This window comes from Bombus flavifrons, chromosome 10 (genome assembly GCF_040668555.2).
Source record: "Bombus flavifrons isolate JBK064 chromosome 10, iyBomFlav1_principal, whole genome shotgun sequence".
In the NCBI taxonomy this organism is placed as follows: domain Eukaryota; kingdom Metazoa; phylum Arthropoda; class Insecta; order Hymenoptera; family Apidae; genus Bombus; species Bombus flavifrons.
This window is the reverse complement of record NC_138451.1, coordinates 2396896-2420966: the sequence shown is the minus strand read 5'-3', so window position 1 is coordinate 2420966 and position 24071 is coordinate 2396896. Positions and strand designations below refer to the sequence as shown.

The window sequence follows — 24071 nt, the reverse complement described above, 5'->3', positions numbered from 1 at the left end:
ATAAATCGAATCGCAGAGAATAACCTGCAACTGTATCAAGTTTTAACGATATAGGTGATCCTTTTATTCCAAAATCGTTTAATAACCAGCAATTTGTATGCGATAGATGCCCTTCTTTCCAAGTTGAACGAATTCTACCTGTAAATCTACGATTAATTTCTGACGGCTGTAACGATCTATCTTTCTAATGTTCCAACATCAGATTAAACGAAATTTACAAATCCTTTCTTGACAAAACTCTCGATAATATTCGCCATTTCCCGTAATCGATGGGTGACCCATGATGTGATTAACCGTTACCTTACGTAATGTTACAATCCTTCACTCGATATCCTTAAGTTTATAATTTTTAACTAATCGACCCGACCTCGACAAAATTCACCATTCTCCGATCAATTTCCTGCGCTTCGTCTCCAACCTTCCTAGAAACTCGAGAAACACCGCGACTCGATAAGAGAAAACAAGAAGGAACTTGACAAACAGGTGGCTCCATTAAACGCGATTCTCGTCTAATTGTAAGAATGCCCGAGAGAGAGAGAGAGAGAGAGAGAGAGAGACGAAGGACGCTTCCTCGTCGTAAAACGAAGTTATCCTTCTCCCTTCTTTTGCCACCTCCTCTATGTACGATGAAATTAAACAGTTGTTACTTGCAGCGCGCTCGGCTCTTTCTATATACCAATGCTGGTCATGCTGTTTTTCTACTGGAGGATCTACAACGCAGCCGTCTCCACTACGAAAGCCATTAATCAAGGCTTTCGTACGACAAAGGGCTCGAAAATGCTTGGCTCTAGGTAAATCCAACGTACCATAGCTTCCCCAAGGAATTGAAAAGATGGAGAATCGTGATACGTTGCTACTCTTTCGTCATTTTTTTGCCATCATTTCAAACGAGTTCGATCAACGGCGATTTGGCTGCGAGTTTTATCGGGGTTAACCAGCTTCTTCATCTTTCTCGCTTTCCTCTTTTTCTTTCTATTCTTCATCGATCTCTGATTCGTTAAAAAAGAAAAAAAGACACAGCCTCTGGAACTTTGGACGATTGCTTACAGATTCGACGAGCAAAGGCTGACCTTGAGGATTCACCGTGGTCGAGGTAGTGTCCACAACGGGAGCAACAACGGGAGCCCGAGGAGTCCTGAGTCGAATAGCCGTAGCTCGGTGAAAAGGGAAAAGATAAAGATCTCGGTGTCGTATCCGAGCACGGAGACATTGAATACAAAGTGTAACACCCTCGAGAGGACGCCCTCGAGGTGTTCTCAGACCTCCGTGCACTATAGTAACGGGCAAACGCACAGTCAACTATGTCCCTCCCCCAGGAACACGCATCTCAAGGTAATTCCGCGTATACCACTGTACTGACCTTCTTCAAAGTGGCCTCGGTGTCACATTTTTACATTTAGCGATGGATCATATAGATTGAAACTATCGTATCCTGGCGAATAGATCGTAGCGCTTTTTAAATACTTGCACGAGTTTTCTTCAATCTTCGATTAAATATAATGCTTGTTGCTTCTTCTTGTTAAGGAAATCATGAGGATTTGGAAATACAAATAACTGACTTTATTTCACACACAACAGCTATACATCTATATTCCACTCTGAAGAACGTCTTGCACGCACGCTTGTCGCCAACCGACTCTTCCAGATGCTTCTTTACGACGACGGTCCTTTGTCTCAACTCAGACCAGGACACCCTCTAACGCTTACACACACATTCACATGTACAGTGTAAATGTATCATCTTCCTAACACGCCTCCTTACATTTATACTGTACATTTAATCGTATTTACATGCCTGTTAGTTTACATTCATCCATGACCTAAACCTTTCAAATTTCTCTCTACACAGTGCCTTCGTAAAAATATCCGCAGTGTTTTCTTCTGTACTTACTTTTATTATGTTTATCTTATTTTCCTTTACGTACTCGTGAACGTAGTGGTAATGAACTTCAATGTGTTTCGAATTTTTTGTAAAATTTCCGTACTTTGCTATACTCATTACTCCAGAGTTATCCTCATAAATTTTTACAGGGTTATCGTCTAGATTTACATCGAAGATTTTCATTAATTCTCTGATAGCCATTACTTCGCTTACCGCTTCCGATAGAGCTACATACTCTGCATACGTTGAGGCTTTTGTCACACACCTTTGTTTTTTAGACTTCCATCCAATTACATTTCCATACAATCTAATTACATACCCAGAAGTCGATTTCCTATCTATATGATCTCCTGCCCAATCGGCGTCCACATAACAATCTATCGTTTCACACTTTTCGCTCCTTTTATAATGTAGCCCTAAATCTCTAGTCCGGTACAAATATTTCAGTATTCGTAAAGCATATTTAAAATGTGTCTCGTTACAACAATCTTGAAATCTACTCAGATAATTCACACTATAACTTATATCGGGTCTGGTATTTACACTAATATACAGCAATGCGCCAATTAAATTCTTGTATCCAATGTCCTCTCTATTTATATCAGCTTTTTCAATTTTTAAGTTGGTCTCCATAGGTGTACAGTACAATTTGCTATTATGTAATTTATATTTGTTTACTAATGATTCTATGTATTTCTTTTGGCTTAATCTCATTTCCCTTTTTAAATAATCATAGTCTATATTTATTCCAAGATATTCTTTTACTTCACCTAAATCTTTCATTTCAAATTTATCAGTTAATAATTTTTTTTTACACTTTGTATCTTCCCTTTGTTTTTACTACAAATCAGCAAATCGTCTACGTATATTAACAAATAAACAACATTTTCTCCCTCTCCATAAGTATATAAGCACAATTCTACATTATTCTTCTTAAAACCTAATCTCGTCACATACCTATCAAAACACTCATACCAGTCCCTCGGACTTTCTTTTAACCCATAAAGCGCTTTCGATAATTTACAAACTCTATTCGTTCCGTCCGCATATCCCTTTGGTTGATTTACATATACCTCCGAGGTTACTTCACCATTTAAAAAGGCAGTTTCTACATCCATTTGCTCAATTATTAATCCATTTTGACAACAATATGATAACAATATTTTAAAGGTCTGATTACTCGCTACTGGAGAATATATGTCATCGGCTACGTTTCTTTGTTGAAACCCCCTTACCACTAATCTAGCCTTATACCTGTCCTCTGATTTTTTCGTGTAAACCCATTTTACATCTAATACTTCTTTGCCTTTTACCCTTTCTACCAATTTCCAAGTTTTATTCTTATAGAGACATTCTATTTCCTTATCCATAGCCTGTTTCCAATCTTCATTATTTTCGCAACAAATCGCCTCCTCAAATGTACAAGGGATATCTACTTTACAATAATTTGCATGAATCTCGCAAATATTTTCCTTTTCTGGATACCTTACTGGAGTTTTCTTAATACGTGTAGATCTCCTAGGAATGTTTGAGCTTTCAGTACTACTATCATTTTCATCTTCCCTACCTTCTAACTCTTCCTTATCCATACCATCCAATGAATAATTATCTTCGCTATCATTTCTATCTGCCTCTAATGAATTTTCCTCAAAACCGATACATTTAGTGTCTGTCTCTATGACCTCTACATGTCTAGCTATTGTTATTTTCCCACCTAATAAGACTCTGTATCCTACTTCACTATATCCTAATAGAATTCCCATATCTGCCTTCTTGTCCCATTTGGAAACTCTTTTTTGTTCTGGCCTTCTTACAAAAACTTTACTTCCATATAGATGTAGATTTTTGACACTTGGTTTTCTCCCGAAAAATATTTCAAAAGGTGTCTTTCTCTCTATAGTATTCGCTAATATTCGATTTTTCAAGTATACCGCTGTACAAACTATTTCCGGCCAGTACTTTTTATGTACTTTCGCTTCCGCTAACAAGCAACACGCCATGTCCATCACTGTTCTATTATACCTTTCAGCTGTCCCGTTTAATTCATGTACGTATGTTGGACAATTATTTATTCTTATACCTCTATCCCTAGCAAATTTATAAATTCGATTATTTAAATATTCTTTACCATTATCGCATCTTAATATTTTTAACCTCTTGCCCGTTAAATTTTCGGCTTCATTTACGAACTGTACGAAAGAATCAAAGACCTCATCCTTTGATTTTATACAATAGATCCTAGCTATTTTACTATAATCATCGATAAATGAAATAAAATATTTTTCTCCATTCAATCCGGTAGTCTTAAAGGGACCACATACGTCCGTATGAATAATTTCCATTATTTCCCTAGCCTTAGTTCGATTATTTTTGAAAGGTAAGTTATGCATTTTGCTTTCTATACACACCCTACATTTCAAAAGTTCCTTTTCAAATTCATTCGGTATGCCAGTCACTAGCTGCTCTTTACCCAAAATCTTTAAGTATTTAAAATTTACGTGTCCTAGCATCCTATGCCATCTTTCCTTTTTACTCATACCACTACGTTCGGCGCTGTTTACTAAGTGCTTCTTCCCTTTCAATATACTTTTTATTCTATATGTCCCATTCTCTTTGAACGCGACAGCTGTAAGTTTATTATCCTCCAATATTTCCTTTGGAAATAACCGTATTCTTATTGTCTGTTAGTTTACCTAAACTAATCAAATTTGCGGACATTTCTTTCGCGTAAAATACTTTCCTCATATTTATTTTATTTTGTTTTCCGAAAGCTTCAAAATAACTTACAACATTCCCAACTTTTGTCGCTTTTATCGGTCTATTATCGCCTAAATATATATTTACCGGTTCTTTTAGGTCGATAGATTTATCAAAATAATTTACATCATTAATTATGTGATCGGTACAACCGCTATCTAATAGCCACATTATTTCCTTCTCACTTATCTCATTCGTCTCGCTGTTGTGTGCTACGTGCGCCGTTGCTATCCATGTGCCTGCTCTTGAGTTTCCATGCTCGCCCGTGCCGGTTGTTGATTGACGATGGAAGTTTCCACGTCCCCTGCTCGTATTGCCTTTGTACCCTTGTCCTCTGCTGCGACCACGTGTTGGCCCATGCCAATAGCCGTTACTGCTTCCCGCTTGGACGCCATTTTGACACTCTCTCGCAAAGTGTCCTAATCTTCCACATTTGAAACATCCTTCCTTTTTTGCAGAAAAGGCGTTGGTTTGCCTTTCTCCACGATTGGACTTATTTTTCTTCTCCGCCATTTCAATTTTATTTTTTACATACGCTACCGTTTGATCCTCTTCTTTCAATGCGTCTATTATGTCTGCTATGTAGCTGTATTCTTCGGGTAACGTATTCAGCATGTAATTTAGTTTTTCCCTCTCACTCACTTGTGCGCCCGCACTTTTTAATTCATTTGTTAATTTTTCGAAATCTCTGAAAAACGATGCTGAATCACCGTAGTTATCCAGTCTTATCTTTTCCAATCTCCTTCTGCACACGATCTGTAGTGCCGTCGACTCTTTCAAGTACATTTCATCGAACTTTTTTACTATTTCATACGCCGTTTTTTCTTCCCTAACATACTCCAATTGTCCATTCGATATTGCACTATAAATTATATTTATTGCTTTCAAATCCATTTTGTCCCAGTCTTCATTGTCTCTTTTGTTCTTCATTCTTGTTATAACAATATCACATTCCTTATACTTCAAAAACATTGTGATTCTTTGCTTCCACATTCCATAATCCTCACCATCGAATATAGGTATCATGATTTCCGATCTCTCCATTTTAATTGATTCCTTATATCTTACTCAAGCGTTCCCACGTGCTCGAAGTATATCTTTTCTCTTCTTTCTTTGAACGTTTCTTCCCTTATTGAAACTCACTCGCAAGATCGTAACCACGCACTAAATATCTTGCAAAACTAGTAACCACGCTCTGCTACCATGTTAAGGAAATCATGAGGATTTGGAAATACAAATAACTGACTTTATTTCACACACAACAGCTATACATCTATATTCCACTCTGAAGAACGTCTTGCACGCACGCTTGTCGCCAACCGACTCTTCCAGATGCTTCTTTACGACGACGGTCCTTTGTCTCAACTCAGACCAGGACACCCTCTAACGCTTACACACACATTCACATGTACAGTGTAAATGTATCATCTTCCTAACACTTCTCCCAGTTTATAAATAATAAATAATAAATAACAAATGATAAATAGTATATAATATATAATGTATAATATATAATACATAATATACGTTGTCGATAATACATTTATCGTAGGAACATACAGGTTGAAGGGCTCTCTGTATTCTATTTCTCTGAAGTAGTTCAAGTCAGAGATACATGCTCGTATATTCAAATTTGTGAATTTAAAAAAATTCCAGATCGATATCCTCTACCAGTTGGTTTGTTCGCCTTCTTTTGGCAGCTATTCAATTTTCTGAAATGTAAATCACGCCACGCGAAAAAGAGAAGCCAAAAGCGATTTTACAGAGCGCCATAAATATGCATCAGCGGCAGGATACGCTACGAAATCTCCGGCTCTTTCTACCCTTAAGCCTTACCGATAAAAATTCATTACCTTAAAATTCATAATTGTCCTCGTACCTATCGAGTATAGTTTGCCGAAACTATTTGCGTAAAGGAATTCTTACTTTATAGAGAAATTTGTTCTAATTACTTTCGATCGAAATCAGAAATCAGAAATCACAATTAGAAGAAGTCCACAACTAACATCAAATATATTTTTCCTTCCTGATGGAATTAGCAAATCCCTTGATTAACATTGTTATGTCGATTTTTGCCTCGATTAACCTTGCCTGAATCAGTAATTCTTGCAAAAAGCCGATAGAAAGCGAATATAATACGATCGTAAAATCGTGAAATGCTGATGACAAGTTTCCCTGGAGGAAAACGCCAGAGAAGGTTGTGGTTAAAGGTCGGTTCGATACGTCGGTGACAGGTGAGCGGTATCAACAGGGTTGGCAGCGCCAGGAGACCCAGCAGGCGGAGTAGCTGCGAGAGTCAAACGGGGGATGAGATGTCGTTGCGAGAGCTCAGCCAAGGTCCCGAGGAGAAGCCCAGGGCGATGAAGATGGGGAAGAGGAATATCAAAGCTCAGGTATCCCACTGAATTTTCGAGAAACACTGAAATTAAGTTGAGAGGAAAGGAGACCGGTATGTCCTTGCATTGTTATTCCATTCGCGCTTTACACGAGCGTTAGAACAAACAAAACAGGTTGAGGAACAGATTTCAAGACTATACGGGAAGCAATTGATGCGTAAAGTATGATTAACGGTGCAGGTGAAAAGATTCCGAATGGAAACGAAGGCAGCCAAGACACTGGGCATCATCGTCGGCGGATTCATCCTCTGTTGGCTTCCCTTCTTCACGATGTATCTGGTGCGCGCCTTCTGTCCCAATTGTATTCACCCCACGGTGTTTAGCGTGTTATTTTGGCTGGGCTACTGCAATTCCGCGATAAATCCGTGTATCTACGCGCTTTTTAGCAAAGACTTCCGGTTCGCGTTCAAGAGAATTATTTGCAAATGCTTCTGCAAGCGGCGGGCGAATACTTTGAGACGTGGCAGCGATGGCAGCCAATTAGCCACGAGGTGAGCTTAAACTTAGTTTAAAGAATAATATAAATAACACGACCGATCCCTTTCGATCGTGAAAGCCGACGCGTACACACCCCTTGAATAAGACACGTTCTAGCAAACGTGTTACACGCGTACCATACGCATACATGTGAAGAGATGACACAATTTGTTAGATTTTTATCAAGGAGATACATAGCAAGGAGATAACAGATACATAATGCAAAAAGACCACCTTCCACCGCTTCCGATACAATTTCCAAATGTTTTGGCGAAAAAAATGTTCGTTACGATACAGGCGTGTCTGTTGGCAGAAACGACCGGAGTCCCAGTTACTCGATGCAGGTGCCTCAACAAGGTGTATCCATCGACGATTCGGACCAAGATCCAAGCTCGGAACCGACGGTGCACTCGCACAGCGAATCAAGATGACTGTAGCGTGCCAGGTGTGGCGCTCAGCGCGTCACCTTCGACCCGACGACCTCGAAAGTAAGGATCCAGTCGTTCTAAATTCGAAAGAATCTCAACGATCCTCGACGACCATCCGAATCATCCGCACAACGATCCGTGCCGCGGAATCGAGCACGTTCGATCGTTTACCCAGAAACCAGTGTGTTCGCGAGTAATATATATACTAGTAGTAGCTAGTATTCGCGACAAACGGTCGAGCTTCTTCGGTGTCTTACTTCGTTCCGTCAGCGAATGAAATACGAAGAGACGTTTCTTAGGAGATAAAAATTCGCTCAAGCTAGTCGTAAATCGAGACTGAAAACGATAAAATTAACAAAGAAAGAACAAATGGATCGACGAAGGATTCGCTGCCTAGAGATGGCAAACTGTTCATTGTTTTCGTTGGAATAGTTAAATAGGAATTATGGCGAAAGTTGGAGCGCGAGGGAAGCAACGACGGAGAATCCAGTGTACCATAAACGGATATTAAAAACGCAAGTTTCGTTATCTTTCAAAGTCAACAGCGTCTGTTGTATCGAAGCTGCCTTTGGATATCGAGGCTCTTGGCTAACCGTCGCGTCATCGTTGTCACCGTATTATTTCCGTAGATTTTTCACCGTTTCTCGTTGGTTATACGCAATGATGGCGTTTAACGATCACCTTCGCTGAACACGCGACATTCTGTGCGTTGTACAGCTTCCTTCAAACATTATCGATCGTTAACGAGATCATTTTTCAGTCTGTGAAACAAGATGGTGAACGGATTTGAAAGAATTTTGTTTGGACATCCTGTAGCGAGCGTAATCGAGATACGCACGTATGCGCTGTAAAACATAAAGTATGTAAGTGTAAGTGTTGTTTCAAAAGAACGAAGGTAACTCGCTTTGGAATATTTTGTATGGACAGTTTCGATTCTTTCTCGAACGTATTACGATTGTTCGAGAGGGGACAGAGGAACGTACGAAATCGGCGAGATTCGTCGCATTATGTGATATACGTCTACGATACGTAAGGAAACGAACCGCACGAAAGAATAAATATGCGAATGAAATCCACGATAGTTAACCCCTTTCCTGCAAATTCCTCATTTCGATCCTCCGTTATTTCTGGTTCTTCGCGGAAGAACATGGAACGAGTTCGACGTTTGACGATAAAGTCTCGAATATACCAATTTTTGCAGTTCCACATTTTGGAAAGTTTAAATTTCGAATTCTTTGCAATTAGACAATTTTATAGTTGGAAATTGTTAACCTCGTTCCAAATTCGAAAATTTGCGAATTTGACAGTTTGCAGCCTTAAAGATTCGCAATGTTCAAGTTGGAAAGGTTAAACTTTGCAGCTTCAAATACTCGAGATCTCATGTTTTGAGATCCACGAATTAACAAAACCAAAAGTTTAGAAATTAACAAATTTCAACGTTCGGCGATACAAGGATTTAGGACGCCAGTACAGCTGCTAACCGCAGGTACGTATTTATACGTAAAATATATACATCGAGAGAGAAATACGTAAATTTACGTATTTCAATTTATCGCTCATCGAAATCTTTTTTTTTTTTTCCTATTCACATATTTTTCCGCGTGGATCGGAACATATATATATACATATAAAACAGTTATCCAGCAACAGTTGATAAGTTATGGAATCGAAAAAGGTAACTTTTGGAATTTTTGTCCGTCCGTTTGTTTGTCCATTTGTACTGGCATCGTGTAAAAACTGTTGAATGGATTTTGGTGGAATCTTCCCTTCTATAGTTTAGCGTCCGAGAAAGAAAACAGGAAACAAAAAGAAAACATTTTGTAGAAGCTGAGAAATAGCCTGGAATCCGAGCTACACGCGCGCCCATATTTGACAGACATCAAACAACGATGGCTATCGTTTACGTGGTGCTTGCTCAGAAATCGAATGTTTTTACAATTTTTACTACTTTTTAATTTAACTATCCGTTAATGCAAAAAATGTATAGATATTTCGTTTATAAAAATTCATCCGCTTAAAAATTCTTCCGTATATTGGTAATTCACGCGAACCAAGTCGCGATCAGAATCTGGTTTTCTGTAAACGAAAAATTCATCGACAGGCTTTAATGTATTAAATCAACGTTTACTCCTATAATAGATCTATCGTATAATTTCCTATATTCTTCGTAACACATGCGTGAAAGTGACGATTCGAATTGAACGGAAACGGAAAGGAGATACGCGGTACACAGCATTAGGTGGAACATGGTAATTTATCGATCTATTCTAAAACCGATGACAATTACGTAACACGCGTTCGTTCGTCCATGCGTTAAATAATTATTCCAATCGAATCTATTTCAATTTTCGTTCAAAATTAAGAAAAAACTACGTTTTTCAATCGCTTGAAATTCCTAATGATGCGAAAAAATGAAAATAAAGGAAAAAGGTAATCGCGGACACGGAGCGAAAGCAGTTTCGGCAAAGACCGCTTAGCGACTTACAAACTAGTCGACGAAGGAGGAGAGAACGAAGAAAGGAACGTGCGTTTTACGGTTAAAAGATCGTCGACACGCTCAGTTGTCCGGTCTTTTACCTTTCGTTCGCGTGATCCACGAATTCCTAACCGACGCGACGTAAACGTAGGTCATGGTTGCCATTCGCGAGACACGAGGAAGTTGGGAGAGGCACGAGCGGCGAAGCGTCACGGACATCGAAGAAAGTATAAAACGAGTAAAAAACCGTCTCTTTCGTTTATCAGGTTAGACGAATAATTTCGTTAGTCCTTCCATCGGCATTTTTTTTTTTTTATATCAACTGCTTACGATTTAATTTCCTGCTGTTTAACGATGAAAATATTCACGTTGTGTTAAAAGTGAATATGTACCGTTAAGTGTGTAGGAAAAACGACTTGATCAAACACGTATCAGAGAATACCTTCGATTTACTTTTTGTCGATCATTATCGGTATCACTGCCCACCGATCGACCGTACGGTAAGTATCGAAACACTGTGTACTCTGTAGGAACCGCGCGAAACACCCATCGATAGTTTTATTATGTTTAAAAACCAGGGAAACTAAAGTCGCTGGAAACTCCGCGGTCGAATAATTAGTCGAGTAATTAATCGAGTAGTTGTCGTAAATTAATTCCGTGATGCGGTGGATCAAAGCAAATTATTCGTTCGACACGAAATCCCATCGATGGTGGCCCGTGACAGGTCAGGTAGTATCCGGCTGTCCAGTAAATTAACGAATTCACCCAGTCAAAGCGGTGACCTGCTTTCGTAAAACGCCCTTTTATAAAAACGGATTACCTACCCCTGTGCGGATGCAACCAGACCAGCTGCAGTTCGTGTTTTATTTTTCATCGCTAAGACAGCGGATTCCTTCGAGACGTTCCTTATTTCGCAGATACACGATGGAAGGGATTTTTATGAAGTAGTACGAGTCTGTTTACGATGTAACATTTAATTTTTTCTTCAAAGATTTGATTATTCGGTTATTGGATTACGAGTAAGATTCGTTCCAAAGTGAAAGACCTATTGAAAGACCTATGAAAGACTTAAAAATTACACAGGTATTAAAAATAAATAAAGAATCGAGTGAAACATAAGCCGAAATTACGTGAAAATGAAAAGTAGACTGATTTATTCGCGTGTAAATTAATTTACTTGCGACGATTAACGAACAAGCAAGTGTAAGAGAAAAGAGAACGAATGCGAATTAAGTTCGTTCTCGTTGGTGTGTGACAGACGCGGTTGCGTGGAACGAACTCGAAAGGCATTCATCAAGTTCGATTATCCCCTCACCGGTGAAATAACCCCCCCGCAGCAAGAAACGCGTTTCGTCAGAAATTCTCGATCAAACGTCGCGATGCGAAGATTATTCTGCCATTTTTCTTTCATTATTTTGACGAAGAAAGGAAAAGGCGGCTACCAATCGTTAGTAGCTTGTAACGAACCCAACTTCCCTTCCTTGAACATACGTTGTTTTTACCTCGATCGACGCGACTGTTAGAAGATAAGATTGGTTACGCTTGAGAAAACGAATCATACGAATATAGGCATGTTGAGGAGGAATTTTTCATGTCTTTAAGTTGCTGATTTTATAGTTTTCTTAGCAGCGCGTGGATTTGTAACGAAAAATTTGGATTTTTCACAGAGGTCAAAAGAACTGTGCGATAAAAGCTCTTTTGTGTTTAGTCCGCACAGATTTAGAAACAAGAATCCTTTTTTCCAGTTCTATTTCTATCGCAGGACAATTATCTTGCTCCGTTACCATTTTGTCAGAAACGATTCTTCCTTTTCCAACTTTCGGTCGAGCTTCGTTAATTGCGTCGTTCGAAAATCCTAGAGTTCCAAAAGGACGAAATTATAATATTCGAGAACTCTGACGATTCACCGCTCCTTTGCCAAGACGAATCGTACAATTTTCCCAAGCCGATGGTTGCTCGATAAAAAAACAATCAACGATCGACTCGATCGGTTGGTTACTTTGCTTGCGGCAGATTCGTGGCCATGACCCTAAACCCATTATGATCTGCCACGTAATGAACCTGTTGCAGAAGCCCGTTTGGATCGATATAGCTATAAGCACCCCTGGTAGTCCCATCCAAAGATCTAGATTCTGTTTTCGCGCTCGAATCTCCGGTATAACTGTAATCGTATTGGCCTAAAGAATCCTGAGTGTGATGGAGGGCGCTGTGCAATAGTCTGTACGGTAAAACCGGAAGTACATAGGGCGCAGAAACAGTTACAGGCGTCTGGATGGTGTCCACAGATGATTGTCCTTCGTTCTTGCGTTGTCTATCGGATCGAATGGATGACGATGGCGATGAAGAAATGGTCGACGAAGGTAATATCTTTGAGAGACTCGGGTCTGGCTTTGGCACCTCGATCCTTTCAGCTTCCGATTTCGACAGCAAGAATGGATTGTTCGGGCTTTGCTGAAACGGTATGACGGTTTTAGCGATTTGAAACTCTGCACGTCAATTCGCTGAAATTTGAGACAGAGAAGTTTCGTCCCGTAAAATAGTAACTGTTGGTTTTTCAACGCTAAAGCTACCGATTAAAAGGATCGTGCAATCTTTACTGAAATACGTCACACGTACAAGATGATAAATAAAGAGATATAAGGTAATCCGCGTGTTTTCAGTAATTCTGAAGATAAAACGCCCAAATCCAATGGTTTTCCCAATGGAACAATTATTTTAGAAAAAATTGCACCCAATTATCGTTTCTACGAGATTAATAGAAAAGTTAGTTCTCACTATTAGTTTTCGATGCTCGCGTAATGATAAAAGATATTTCGTATAAACTGAAATCCAAATTTATAAAACGAATATGTAATCGTGTTTTTAGACAGTAAGATTCACCGTTCGCGTTTGCAGCTAGTTTTCCAACCAACAAATTACCAAATTTTATCAAACGTTTCTCTTGTCTTGTCTCGAAGCCGGCCAGCTGAACGATATTCGGTTTTATTAACGTGCAACAAACCACTCGCGGAAAACAACAGCCGCGTTAACGTATATTTGCAGGGTTTCGTTCGTGTTTATCTTTGCGTGCGTTATATACATCTTATTAAGATCGCGGTGAATGTAGCATGTACGAGTACGTAGCAACGAGTAGTAGCAAGCAAAATTAATAAAAATTAGTTAATAGCAAAGAAAAACGAACGGAGTGCGCTATTAATTACGTACACTTGATCTTTTCAAAACGTACTTTCCTCGATCGTTTCTAGGAAACACGGAATAGTTTCGCGTCGAATTTTCATAGTTTTTATCCTTCGCCTTAAAACGTATTGAACGTGCACTCACTGCGATTTCACGAACAGCTAAATTCCTCGTGTCATGATTCGCGAAGCTAAAATAAGGTGGCAGGATCTCGTAAGACAGGATGTTTGACTGATAATTCGATCGATCTGTCAGCTGCGACTCTTGTAGCTCCTCCGAGCGAGACTTCTTCTTCGCTTGCGGCTTGTCCTGAATCGCCCGAACATCGTTTTTCGGCGGCTGTGGTAAATTACTGGCGCTCACTCTGAATCCATTTTCATCGTCCGCCGTGTAAGTCACTGTTTGCAAAATGCCATTCGAGTCGATATACGAATAACCTAAACGAGCAGAAATTATTATAGAAATTCACTTATATACATGGAAATATACGTTTTGCTACTATCGAATGATATTAGAAAAAGATAAGAAGAAAAAATACAACGCAATTCGAATGCTGAATAACGTACGTATAGTAAGGTACATTTTTTATTTAGCACTAGAATAGAAAATGAGATAGAGGATCGGTCGTGGTACTTGGTTGGTGGAACGTACACGATGAAAAGGATGGGGAAAAGGAAGAAGGCGCGCGTTGCTTAAGAGACTCAAGCAGCAAAGATGGATCTATCGTAGGGGCGTTGGTTGCGTCACATCGATCATCGTAAAGCGCACGTGGGCCATCCTGTCTATCTCGAAACGCTCGAGAAAGCAATGTATGGCATTCGCGTGCTTTCACGAGTCGTCCGACAGATACGAATAAGCTGTTTTATTTTATTTATAGAAGAAATATAAGTTATAAACTATGTAAAAAAAAAAGCGATGCGATTTTTCTCAATTTCTATGGAAACTACAAAAAACCTTGATACCGTGTTATCGAAAAACAAAAGGGATAGATCATAATTAGAAAATGATATGGACGAATAAAGTTAATAAATATAAAATATAATAAAATATAATAAAATAAGCCAACGAATCTTAAACTCGAAAGTATAAAATAGAATCTGTGCGTACGAAAGCTGAGAATGTGAGAAAAATTAGGGACAATTTCAAGACAGTGCTTAAAAACGGGCATGACGACGATAAAATGGTTCGGACGGCATTTACGATAAAATCGCCAACAATCGAAGCAACCTTCGGACAAAGGTAATCGCGACGACTTACCGCCCTGCGTGATGCCGTTCGAACTGGATTCCGATTTTGCGTGATGGGGTCCCGTGAATGAGTAACGATATCCGCCGGATCCGTCCTGTACGTGGTATTGTCTCAACGGCGTCAGAGATCCTATCGGACCGAGCCAAACGTTCGCGATCGGAGTCGTGCAGATTCGTCCGAAAATCGCACTTAACAGAATCATCTGAAAAAAAAAGTAACTTGTATGTTTCGTGTATACGAAATAAAAGGATTAGTAGATGGACCGGTCGCTTTTACAAAAATACGCCTAAAGGATACGTTATAGGAACAAAGTTTGGAATAAAATCTCGTTGCCTATTTTGTCGACGCTAGCGAATTCTATTCTTATTGTTAATAACTATAAAAACTATAGATCCATGTTGCGCGTTCTACCTACTACGATAGAATTGCACGATCTCGATAAGCTAGTCTTGCGGTTCACGCGAAACACGGACATTTGCTTCCATGTGATTATGAATTCATCTGATCCGATTCTGGTCTATGCACTCGTGCTTCGCATGGTACGACGATAGCGATAGCGATAGCGATAGCGACGCGTAAGCGTTGCCGGTTTATCTTCGCTCTATTTCCATCAATTTTCCATCAGCTAGTCAAATATTAATTGTAACAACATACGCGCTTTCATCATTTTTACCGTGCTTCCTCATATTTTACAAAATGAAAAACACGTCGTTTGAAAAAAGCTTAACAAGTTTTTACTTAACCAAACGATGAATGTATTGGTTTCTAACAGAGATATAGGCCATTTTCTTCTTTTAGCTAGTCGATAAAATTTCCAAACTTTATGCCTCTGCTTTATATTTTACTTTATTTCCTGCATCGCGTTATCTCTATAAGGAATAAATGCTTCCAACGATTATTATACATCGATAAATCCTCGAACCTTCGTGCCTATTTCTTTCGTTTCTCTATCTAAAATCATAAATCATAGAAAATCATAGGAAAAATCTCTAAAATCATAGAAAAAGATAGAAAAGTAGAAAAATAGAAAAACGCAAGCGGAACAAAAATCGAGCAACGGAAATTGCAGCGAATGTCGCGTCGATTCCACTTGATCGAAAGAAGCCACGGAGCGACTAATGGATTAACAAGCGATTCGATTAGCGATAGTTTGTCGAGCAACACGACGTTGAACGGGGTGGCAGCATTCCACGCAAACGTTTACCAGCATTTAGTAGGGCGTCTGGCGCAACACTTGCGCTTCATCCACCAATTTCCGACCCCGATCGCAGTCGTAGTCGTTGTCGCTTACTCGCACGTTTTCCACAATTATTTTATTTCCACGATATTTACGAAAGATTTACACATAAAAAATGCCACTTGAGATGGATCCTGTGGAAAAGCACAGATAAATACTTGACAAGGAAAGAAAGTAAAACTTATGGCCGATCGTTCCGCCCGTAAGTAAAATTGAGAACAAATATATGCATAATGCACTCACGAGTATCATGTTCGTGGTATGCAGAGCAGGTTGTGAAGAATCGGTCTCGGCAAGAGGTAAATTCCGGCGCGGCGTGACTCGGCTAACGGTTACGTTACGAGAGTGTAAGCAGCGGCGCACGTCTTCTTATATAGCCTGGCGTACGCCGTGTCTCCCACCATGTAGACGCGGTGGTCAGGGCCCTACTACGAGCTCCTACAGGATGCTACGAGGTCCTATAGGTCCCTGTGGGACACCGTCGGCGAACCAGCTCGAAGCATTCGCGGCCATCGCAACACAAATCACCCCGAGTTCGATTTCCAGGCCGATAAATCAATGTTTATTGGCTATGGTAGGAGGCGTCGATCTCGCGCGCATTCCAGCCCGGGGATGCTCGTTTTCTAGACCGGATGCCATTCCAACGCCACCTTTTGAACCCGAGTCGGCTCGAGTTTCCTTCGATGTCGAGGCAGCGGCGTCGTTAATCCATGCTCCATCCTCCAGTCGATGGGTGGACAATGGTCCAACGAGATTGCTTGCCTACGTAGCGGAAACTCGACCATCGACTCGAACATGATTTAGTTTTAGCACACTGTTCTTCCATGTTTTGCGATTCGAAACGATCCAAGCTTCGATATCGGTTTTCAACGGTGGATTCCATCGTTCCTGTTACCTGCTATTTTGTTCCTTCTTTACGTCTGTTTTATTTATTATCTGTCCTATCGCTGATCCTGACGATCGAACATGTACGAGTATTTTACGATAACACGATCGCAGGGTGAAAATTCTTCATTTTTAATTCCGATAATAGGGATAAGTCCAACTATGTCATTGGTACCATACAGAGGATGCCTGATTATTACCTATCACACGCTATCCAAACAGTTTATTTCCTTGTACAATATATACACGTATATACCCGTATATAGGTAAAAAACAGAGAAAACTGCAAACGCTCGTCAAACGTCTTATACGAGCAGCGACTCTCGCGTTCGTTGAGTCGTTTTGGACAAAAGTCGCACATTCTGCAAAGCCGAGTTCTTCCGCCCGTAGCAGAAACTACCATAACTCGTCAGACACTAGTCGCAGAATTCTCTGAATTCTGCTGCGTGAAACAAATCTACCTCGACTCGTTTATTTCTTCAACGGTTATTTCCACCTATTTAAAAAATAGCCATCGTCTCGCTTCTCCTCTCTGCTTTCAGAAAACAACTATCCAGAATGCGAAACGGTCCAACTTTGTTAAGCGACCCGCGGGTCACAGCTGGAGCGGCAAGATGGCTAGTCGTGTAACGATGCGCCACGTCAGGCACTAGACGCGCTCCTCGAAGTAGCCTTCTCGGCTTCCATCTCGCTTTCCAACCGCCCAGTCTTGCTGTTTCGCCTATGCGTGTTGCCCGCACAGCTGCACGTTCCGTGCACGATGACTGTACGACGGCCATTCGATGCCGACAACCACGTTTAGTGGCAATGTCAAAAGCGACGCGAGCCGCCCACGTGGTCCCGCAATGAAAAATCCTTCGTCGGCCACTCGTTGCCCGGACGCGAGTCGTGAGTTACGCCTTTACGATGGAATTGATGAACTCGTTGCGCTCCCTTTGCGTTCGTCGCATTAGCCGTGTCGAGCATGAATTTCCTACCTCGCCAGGCTTTAACTTTAAGTCCAGTCTTATCCTCTGGTTCCTTTCTTTATTTTTTCCTTTCGCACGCCGTCTTTTGATTTTGTATCAAGCTTGATCGCGAATTAAACGGTAAAATTTCCTTCTTTCTTAATATCATACATCTAACGAGCCTGGTTTATTCGCTAGTTGGTTAGTCAGTTGTAGCAGTCAGTGTATGCAAATTGAAATTTTTATGAACGCAACTAAACGAGTTGGACTGAAACAGAGACTCGATCGCTGGTCGTGTTGCCTCTAGCGCAAGAACGTGTCATTCTGCAGAAGGAGAAGTTTACAAAAGACAAGAATTTTCGAAAGATCAAGATGTCTCAATCGGTCCAAGTTCAGACAGTTCAAAAGAAATTGTCCCTCTGGCCGTGATAAGCGGCTTCCGAAATTATGAGCTTGCAAATATCGGGTCGACGTCTTTATTGCGCGACGGTGCGCGTTTCGCTCGTAAAACTCTCCGCCAGAAATACATAATCCTTATGCTGCGTGCTTTTTAACGATCATTTTTTCCTTCCTACCGGCCTATCTGTTGCTCCATCCACCTAACCTCTCCTCTGTCCCTCTGTCCCTCTCTCTCTCTCTTTCTCTCTCTCTCTCTCTTTGTCTCGTTCTTTCGATGCAACATACCAACGCATGTGGACACGTGGGCAATTGCGTGCATACAACGTTGCGCAAAAGTCTCTCACGCCGTACGCCGTATTGTACGTACTTGTTAAAGTGTTCAAGTAAAGGAAGCTCAGAAGAAAAATGAACAGAAACAGGTGCGTTTGTTTCTAAAAACCAGGTAAGTAGAGGATCCGGAGAATTTTGTGGTGAAAAATTTCTATTAAAAATAGTTCATTTTATCCATAGCTTTGTAAAATTATAATTTTTACTTACCATCAGTTACTATTTCTCCTTCAGATCGCTTAATGAAATACGACATTTCTTTTCCACGAAATCGCACATTTTTCGATATTTTTCTTTATTATTGTAGAATAATTAATAATTAGCGATCAATTATAACGATCGATCCGGATGCAAATACAAAAAATGTCACGAATCGTCTATCCTGTGCGGAACCACGAATTAATTTCACCCGCTAAATATCGTAACGAGTACTCGTCTTTCAATATTTTTGATATTTTTGCGCTCAGCGTGTACGTTTACACTTTCAAATATCTCACAAGTACATAAAAATAGTCCACTTAATAAACTTACTAGTTAATAAAAGTAGATACATGAATATTCGCAATTCGATAAAACTCGAGTAATTCATAATTATCTTTTAGCACAAAGTTAACAACGATTGAGACTTTTGTACCTTACTGCATACGCGGCTGTAGAGACCTGTTGGTCGAATCGACACCGCGGCTATCGTAAAGAAAAATTCGCTGGGTGAAAATTACGAGCGGCCCTCGTAAAAGCTCGGCATAAATAACGTGGGGGGGAGATCGTGACATAAGGGCAAACGCGCGGTTTCAGTTCGAACCTGGAACAAAAGAAAAAGAGAGAGAATAGCGGTAGCTCGTCTCTTTAAACGTACCCCAGACCACCGTTCCTGTCGATTTCGATACGACCCCCGGTTTAAGCTTTTTCCTCGATTTTATAAATCACCTCCGATTACAAAACCAGACGATTCCTTCGGCCGAAATAAATAACTATACGAAATAAATATCAAATATAGAATATTTGTAAAGTAGTACGATAAGTGGGAAAACTAAGTTTCTATGTATTTTATTTTTCACCCACGTAATTCTATTTACGTACAACCGTCGCTGCAAAGGGAAATTAAGACCTAAAAGTACATAGTTACTCGCATCGAGTAAAGAACTCTCTTACGAAAAGTTGGAAATTTTTACCAAGGTCTGGTAGGACGTCTCTGATATTCATTTCGTAAAATACGCGAAAGGTTGGTCGGAAATTCTGGACCAGCCTTTACTTGTCTAAAACCTGCTGGAATATGACATTTTCGAACGTTCCAACCTGGCAACTTTGTCTAAAACGACTTTCTTCCAACAAGTTCTAGAGAATATTTATAAAGATAAAATAATAATGGGGTTAAGTGAAGCACGATAATTACTTTACAAATTCGTCAAAAGGTGCCGTGTTGTAAATCCGTCTCCTCTTATGTCACCATTTTTCATACTCTATTCGCGAATCATTATCACTTTAAATATCCATCGACACGTTTTTCATATCTATTCTATCGTATTTCGTAAATATCCATTACGATTTTAAAAATCCATCGACGCATATTTTATATCAACACCGTTCGCGTTTCGCTTGATTCTATTAAAATACTTTTCCGCATGACGTTCTTCCAGCATTGTTATTTCACAAATCCAGCAAAAGTAGCCTTTATTCGGTGCTTCTAACCTCCTAGCTCCTACTATTCCGCCGACTTCCAAAGTATTTTTCTTACACGTTTCCCATCTCTTGCATCGATATCCACATCAACTGACAAACGCGACAAAACTTATACGTTTGAGATTCAGATGGAAGAAGATTATTTCTGTGCTAAAAATCATTGCCAAATTACGAAGATCCTTGAAAAACATGCCATCCTCAGTTGAGAATCTGCGGAGAAAATGAACAATGCGCTAAGCGTAGAATTGGAGCTTCCTTATCGAGCAGCAATGTCAGAATTTATGGCATATTATTCGGAATAATCGTAAATCATGGTGCAAGAGCGCAAAGGGACGATGAGAGGCTGGCTGTTGAAAGCGAATCGTCGAAAAATATTCGTACGACCAGCGTTGTTGTACCGGTCTTCCCGTAAATCAGCCGGTTTTTCGACGTGGCCATCCGGCTTCTGTGCCTGTGCAGAAGCCGGTGATCGATTCGTATTCGGTATTCGTATTCGTAATCGGCCAAAATCGACGTCGACTCCGAAAGGAAACGAAGCAACAAAAAAAAAAAAAAGAAAAAAAAGAAAAAAGTTCATCCCACCGTAAAAGGTTTTACTGCAACGTATAAATATTACTGCTGCGTTCCTCTTGCGTAAGTATAGTCATTTTTTTGTGCCGCGAGCCGCCCGAAGAAAGGGAAAGGGTTCGAAAGGTTCATCGTAACACGGTGTCGAAGGAATGTTGCTCCTTTTAGTTGCATCGCTCGTTCGTTTGTTTCCGATAATGCAAATACCAAAGTCAACGTTTGCTTTTAAATAATAAAAGAAAGCTGGAAAAATTTTTCTTGCTGGTTTGGGCGTGAAGCTTGAGTTAACATTCAAAGTAAAAGGAAGAAGCGTGAGATCGATGGATCTTAATTGATCGGCGAACAGGCTAGGCACAGCCTTGTGTTTTATCGAGTTTAGAGGCTTCTAAACGTGGTCGGCGGTAAAGAAAAGTTCGCCTGGATAGTCGGCCAATCAGCAAATGGTGATCTCGGTTCGGACGTTAGTTCTTCCTTGTAGTACACACGATCGTACACGAGACTAGACTCACGATCGAGTTCACGGCAGTCGTGCATTCTCTCTGTTTATCGCTGTTCCACCTCCGCAAGCCTAATTACAGGGTTGTTTAGCGTTATCTAATCGATTTGCACGATCGTCTGCTGGAAAATCAAGGTAAAAACTGAATTTCGATATAAACGTCCAACGAGACCGTGCGAATTTCAATTTTAATCGTTATACTTTAATCGCGATACTTTATACCGATGTACTTGATGACGTCGAAAGATGTTTAATCGAAAGATGTTGTACGTAAAATGAAACGAAATAAAGTGATTTCAGATTTTGCTGATCTATTGCGCTTATACTTGGTCGTTGGTGTCTTTCTCCGATATTTACGTATATTATATCTTTGAATACAAAGTCTTTTCGTTTAGCGATTCAAAGATGAGAGCTTGATAAGAGCGTTATTTCGTGTAATTACGAAACGAATTAAGTTTATTTTGCTTGGTACGTATATCGTTGTATCGCCGCATCTCTACAACGCACATGTATAAAATTAAAAATAAATTATATCTGTCATAATTTACGCAAGCGTAATATTCTATAACATGTATCCTAATATAAACATTCAAAAGTTTTCAGTATAACCGTATCGAGGAAAGGCTAAATATGTATACTTGTAGTTTGAAAGTGGAAAGACAGGTTGGTTCCGCGATCTATCGACGAAGCGATCGATCCTGCTCCTCCACATCGTTTCCCAACCAACTTGCAGATTCGATCGACGAAAGGATTCGCGTCGAACACCTCCTACGAATTGCGTGGGCGTCGTTATCAGACGGAAAGGGCACGAACACGACTTTAAGTTAATATTGCTTCTCCGATAATGGATTAATTGCAAGTAGAACCGAGGATCAACTTCCTGCTTCGCGATATCTCTCGGCGAAAATAGAAATCGAGTACTTGCTCGTTATTACAGCAACGTAGAACTAAATCCCTGCTTAAATAAAACTACAAGTTTCTTACGGGCACGTCTCACTTTTCCAACGTATAACATGCAGTAAAAAATATCCGTAGTGGTTTAACTTTCGAAATTAGAAGATCTCTGGTTCTGAAATATTATCAAATAGACGAGTAAAAACGAGAAAACAGGGAGAAATGAATATTTCGAACAACCTCGTTTAAAGTCCACTCTTACGCTTTTACACTTTAAACATTTGCCTGTTGAAACAACTCGGTGAAAGAATTCGCTCCACGCTCTAAAATTCCATTTCTATTCTCGATTTCAAATTACAAATTCTTCCGAAAGTACAGAAATATGCTTAGAATCGTCGTTTAGCACACTATTCGAAAAGGATACGATTTAAAAAAATTCACAGTTGAATGATCGCGTTTGAATCGGTGTTTTTTTTGTTTGACTTGTTGGGATTTGTTTGGCGAAAGGTCAAGATTCGTGGCGACACCGTTATTACGCTTCCCGTTGTCGAACCACAAATTATCCGGTCACGGTCGCGTATGAGTAACATACGCTGAGCATTTTATCAGTGAAACTGGCTAGATGTTTGTATTATCTCGAGCGCGAATCGTCGTTCCTTTCCGCCTTCGTCGTGTTGCATCGTTCGCGGCCCCGTGCCGTGCCGTAAACACGCGCGCCAACGTTGCTCTCTTCCGTTCTACGCTTCCGCTTAAAAAGCTAAGATACAAAACTATACTTATAGCACAACAGTGGGAATAAAACAAAACATACGTGCATGTATGTGTTGAAACTTGGATTACACCAAAGTAATTCGTAAAGTTAATTATTCAGATTTTTTTAAACAATTTTATGGAAGAAGACCATAGAACTATATGCGATTAAACGTAATTTCATTTCACTACAGGATAACGACGCGAAATATCGTTTCTCGGTACAGGACTGACAATTACCACAAAACATAGCTACAAATTTCTTACAAGTCGTTACGTTCTTTCATGGTCTCGCAGTACGCGTCATTTATCTTAGATGTTTGCGCCTGCTTCCACCATACATTCTCCAATTCTCTATGCACCCTTAAATTCCAATTACAATTACAATTTCCTACATATTACGAGTCGGTATAATCATTTGGAAAACACGATCAAACTACAGATAATGCTACATATAATGATTTCGTTTTACACGAGAGCCTACGTTTCATCCCATATTACACGTTGCTGCTTGCAGCAGGATGAACCGATTGTTTTCCTATCTGAAACTCCCAAGGGAACGTTTCTATAGCAGCGTCGAATGTTTTCATTGCAAATATGGCGCGGCCATCATCCAAGATCGACCACAAGATCGTTCTCACGTAGGACGAAATAAACCGACCATCGCGAAAAACGAATATTCGGATAAACGTTGTTCCACGATATTCAAATACCGTCACTTGCTAAAGCATCAAAATCAAAAAATAAAAGTTCAAACATTCAACTGCATACTATGTATATTTGTTTGGAATCTGGAAAAAGGTCGATCGATAATTTATCAACGTATTCACACGTTTACGAACAAGTGCATGTAACTTGGCTAAAATTCATACGTAATTTACATCAGATTCTTTCAATTAAGGATACTAATGTTGAACATTTCCGTTCGAGTTTGCTATATTCGTTTCTTTTTACACGAGCACAGATACATACGTATAACGAGGAAGGTATTATTATCATCGTAAAGAGATCAACACGTTTGTAGATTTTTTAAAACCTCGTTACTCTC

At 39.9% G+C, this 24071-nt stretch overlaps 2 protein-coding genes across 10 annotated transcripts in view; one reads left to right on the top strand and one right to left on the bottom strand.

Annotated features, from left to right (window-relative positions):
* Positions 1 to 9012, top strand: part of Oamb (Octopamine receptor in mushroom bodies) — a 120324-nt gene extending 111312 nt beyond the window's left edge. For 7 of the 8 annotated variants that reach the window (XM_069121221.1, XM_069121222.1, XM_069121225.1 and 4 more), the window contains 5 exons: positions 654 to 791; positions 1050 to 1332; positions 6874 to 7032; positions 7216 to 7526; positions 7826 to 9012. In XM_069121221.1, coding sequence (XP_068977322.1) covers positions 654 to 791; positions 1050 to 1332; positions 6874 to 7032; positions 7216 to 7526; positions 7826 to 7943 — 1009 coding nt within the window. In that variant the 3' untranslated portion in view covers positions 7944 to 9012. The remainder of the gene's footprint in view (positions 1 to 653; positions 792 to 1049; positions 1333 to 6873; positions 7033 to 7215; positions 7527 to 7825) is intronic. The other variant, XM_069121224.1, reaches the window with a different exon arrangement.
* A 3137-nt stretch (positions 9013 to 12149) lies between these two features.
* Positions 12150 to 16420, bottom strand: CPR16 (cuticular protein 16). 2 transcript variants are annotated; one of them, XM_069121960.1, is made up of 4 exons: positions 16322 to 16420; positions 14851 to 15043; positions 13738 to 14030; positions 12150 to 12867 (listed from the first exon to the last, which is right to left on the bottom strand). In XM_069121960.1, exons 1-4 carry the CDS (start codon positions 16328 to 16330, stop codon positions 12412 to 12414), a joined length of 951 nt encoding a protein of 316 aa, XP_068978061.1. In that variant the 5' UTR covers positions 16331 to 16420; the 3' UTR covers positions 12150 to 12411. The 2 variants fall into 2 exon arrangements, with proteins under 2 accessions (XP_068978061.1, XP_068978060.1); XM_069121959.1 differs by lacking the exon at positions 16322 to 16420 and adding an exon at positions 15257 to 15333.
* Between the last annotated feature and the right edge of the window lie 7651 nt (positions 16421 to 24071).